The following is a 2,944-nucleotide window of genomic DNA, read 5'->3' on the forward strand; positions in this document are numbered from 1 at the left end:
CACGATCTATGATAATCTCGGCATCCAGTAGATACCTCCTGGACTCGGTACGAGCACGCTTTTCATTCTCTGGCATCAATCCCGGCAACCCGCCAGGATACACGCCCCTAACCAGGTACTGGGGTGCTGAGAAGACCGATCATTAACCACAACTTCTCCCATTCCGAGAGCCTCGAATCGAGATACTAGGACGCGCACACCAGCTGTGACACCAGCGCCCGACTCTCAGACCGACGAACCCTTCGCGTGGACGATATGCAATATTACCACCGAATGGGAGTGGTGAGATATCGTGTTCCGTAATCCGAGCATGCACTGACCCGATATGGATTACCGTTATCTGGCAAGCTCCGTGTATCCTTTCGTGTAGTACCATAAAATGGATATTCATATCCGGACTGGAATTTATCGCTGAGATGGACGAGAAGGTTCCCCCAAACAAGTCGATAAGACGGGGACAATCGACGCCAAGACAAGCCGAGCTAACGAATGACGACGAATCAATGTATACAAAAGCAGGTCGTCCAACAAACTGCAGGGACGGTGAACTTTTGGGACGCCCGCAGAGAGTACCGCACACGAACAAAACTACAGAGTTCGGTCGCTCACCGATACTACAACGTCATCTTACCCCTTCTCATGCAGCAGTGCGACAACCTTCTGCATGAACTCCTCGTTGTCGGTTACCACATGGAACTCCCCTTCACCCTCCCTGAGGAGTGATAAAACAGTCCATCTAGAACTATATGATATCCGTTTCACAATATCGCTAATAACGCTCATGAAAGTCTCGTTGTGCTCATGAATGCGACAAGAACAATCTTCCAGAGTAGCATCTTGCCAGAGTTGACACTACCAATGGAGTCGAAATTCCCAGGCCCAGGAAAATGACAGAGCGATGCTCGAACACACGCACCCGCGATACAGTCTGGACTAGCCACACTTACTTTAGAACATCATAAACTGTGTTGAAGAGTGTCGAAGTGAGGTTCACTGGTCGATGCCGACTCACTGCTCCAGCATCGAGATGATGAAAATACACCCGTCTCACCTGATGGGCGAGTTCTGGCTGGAGGAGCCTGAAGAGAATCTGATGGCCGCCAGCATTCGGAACAACATGCAGGTCTATAAGTTCCCGTGGCCGAAAAGATGCTATTGGCGAAATCATAATCAACAACACTTCACCTAAAGCGCCCCACATAAGACAGGTTATCACGGACCCATGGTATGTGCTCGACCAGAGAGCTGCACGCCATTATCGAGAAGAATGAGGGTCCCAAAGACTAACCTCAAAGCCGTTTTATAATGCCCCAGCAACAAGCGCATATTCGGTAAAGATATCTCGGACTCAACGTCGATGTTGAAGGCCTTAGCAGCACTCATGTAGAGCCAAAACATGCGGGGGTTAGCATTCGTCGCGGCGAGCATATTCAGACTAGACCGTTCCCTGTAGCCTGGAAAATAGGTGAAAACCTACAGCGGAGCGAAGCTCGGGATTACTCCTATTCACTGCCCAAGTTGGATCGCCAGTTCCGGAAATTTCCACCTCCATTTCCCGGCCATCCTCGAATACACTCTCACCATCCATGAAGTACCTTGATTGAACTTCAGCACGTAAGCAGACAAAGGAAGGCTCCGCATAGCTCACCAATCCTGGAATCGAGGTAGACGCATCTGAAACCCAGTGGGGGTAAATACGATGCCGGGGCCCTTCCACAGGTGATAGGGCGTTCGCTCGTTGAGCTGATGAATCCATTCCGAGTGATTATCTGCGTATGCTCGCTGCAATGCCGCAAAGTGTGACGCTGTAGAGAACGTTCCGGTAGTATCATCTGAAGGGTTCACAAATAGCTGAGGTTTAGTCCCACGGCACGCTCCTGGATTTCGAAAGCATCGTGAAGCAAGCGCGCACTAGCAATGACAACCTGAGACTCACTTACCTGTAGCGTGAATGACAGCAGCGGGAGCATCGTAACCGGAATTGACGGCGGAGGCCTCTGCAAATGAAAGCTGGCGGCCAGACTGTCGAAGGATCATCAAGAATAATGAAACATCACAAACCCTGTAGGATAGTTCTCTTCAACGCAGAGCGACTGTTTGAGTGAATTCGCACTTCCAAGTTCCCAAAGACGCAATGAAGGATCCATGCTCATTCCTAAGCACGTTCAAATTGCCCGCACTCTCGGAACAGCCATTATCGAACTAAAGTCCGAGGAATACATGATGCAGTAGTAATAACGTCAGAGAGCTTTATGTTTCATGAGATGCCAGGTTCAATATGACGCTCAGTCTTCTGATTCGGACTCGAACTGAAGTACTCAGCTGGAGAGTGTATCTCAAGCTCTCTGAGCTCCTCTATTTCCCCCTCCTCAGAGCCCATGTCTTCACACCACGTCACGAAGCCGCTGACAGAGCCGGTTGCTCTCTGCGAACCATCAAGTTGACGGCTCGTTGCCGTTCGAAAATCAACGACGCTTCCACTCTCCCTCCACGATTCCAGAAGGGCATCCTCAAGCTTCACTTCATCGCCTTTTCCACCCACATCTGCCGTCCCTCCCAACCACCGCGGAGACGATCTTCGTATCAGAGCGGACGTGCATGGCAGCAGCCGAGTGGACTTGATGTGATCTATCTCACGGCTCAGTCTTTGCTTATTCACCTGAGGAAGTATCAGCAGACTCAGACTGCCGTTCGGCACTCAGCATTAGAGCGATCGTGCGCACCTCCATATCAGCCTTCAACTTGTCCATTTCGATCCGAAACTGATCAATCACGAATTCCCTTTTATAGTCAATGGACTTCGGGCTGGATATCTTTTCTCGAGACGACCTCATCAACGAGGGTGTTGGACTTCTGATCTTGACCTGCCGGCCAGGAGGATCCAATAAGCTGTATTTCGATCCCTCAAGATCGACTGGCTTGAGGTATTCGCAAGCTTGGCAGT

General features: G+C 50.4%; 1 protein-coding gene across 1 annotated transcript; it reads right to left on the minus strand.

Moving 5' to 3' along the window:
• Positions 1–1,212: 1,212 nt before the first annotated feature.
• Positions 1,213–1,428, minus strand: Pmar_PMAR028150 (hypothetical protein; the record flags this gene model as incomplete). The annotated part of the gene is made up of 1 exon (XM_002774103.1): positions 1,213–1,428. The coding sequence occupies one exon, from the start codon at positions 1,426–1,428 to the stop codon at positions 1,213–1,215; it is 216 nt and encodes a 71-aa protein (XP_002774149.1).
• Between the last annotated feature and the right edge of the window lie 1,516 nt (positions 1,429–2,944).

Source organism: Perkinsus marinus (assembly GCF_000006405.1).
Source record: "Perkinsus marinus ATCC 50983 genomic scaffold scf_1104296958686, whole genome shotgun sequence".
Taxonomy (NCBI): domain Eukaryota; phylum Perkinsozoa; order Perkinsida; family Perkinsidae; genus Perkinsus; species Perkinsus marinus.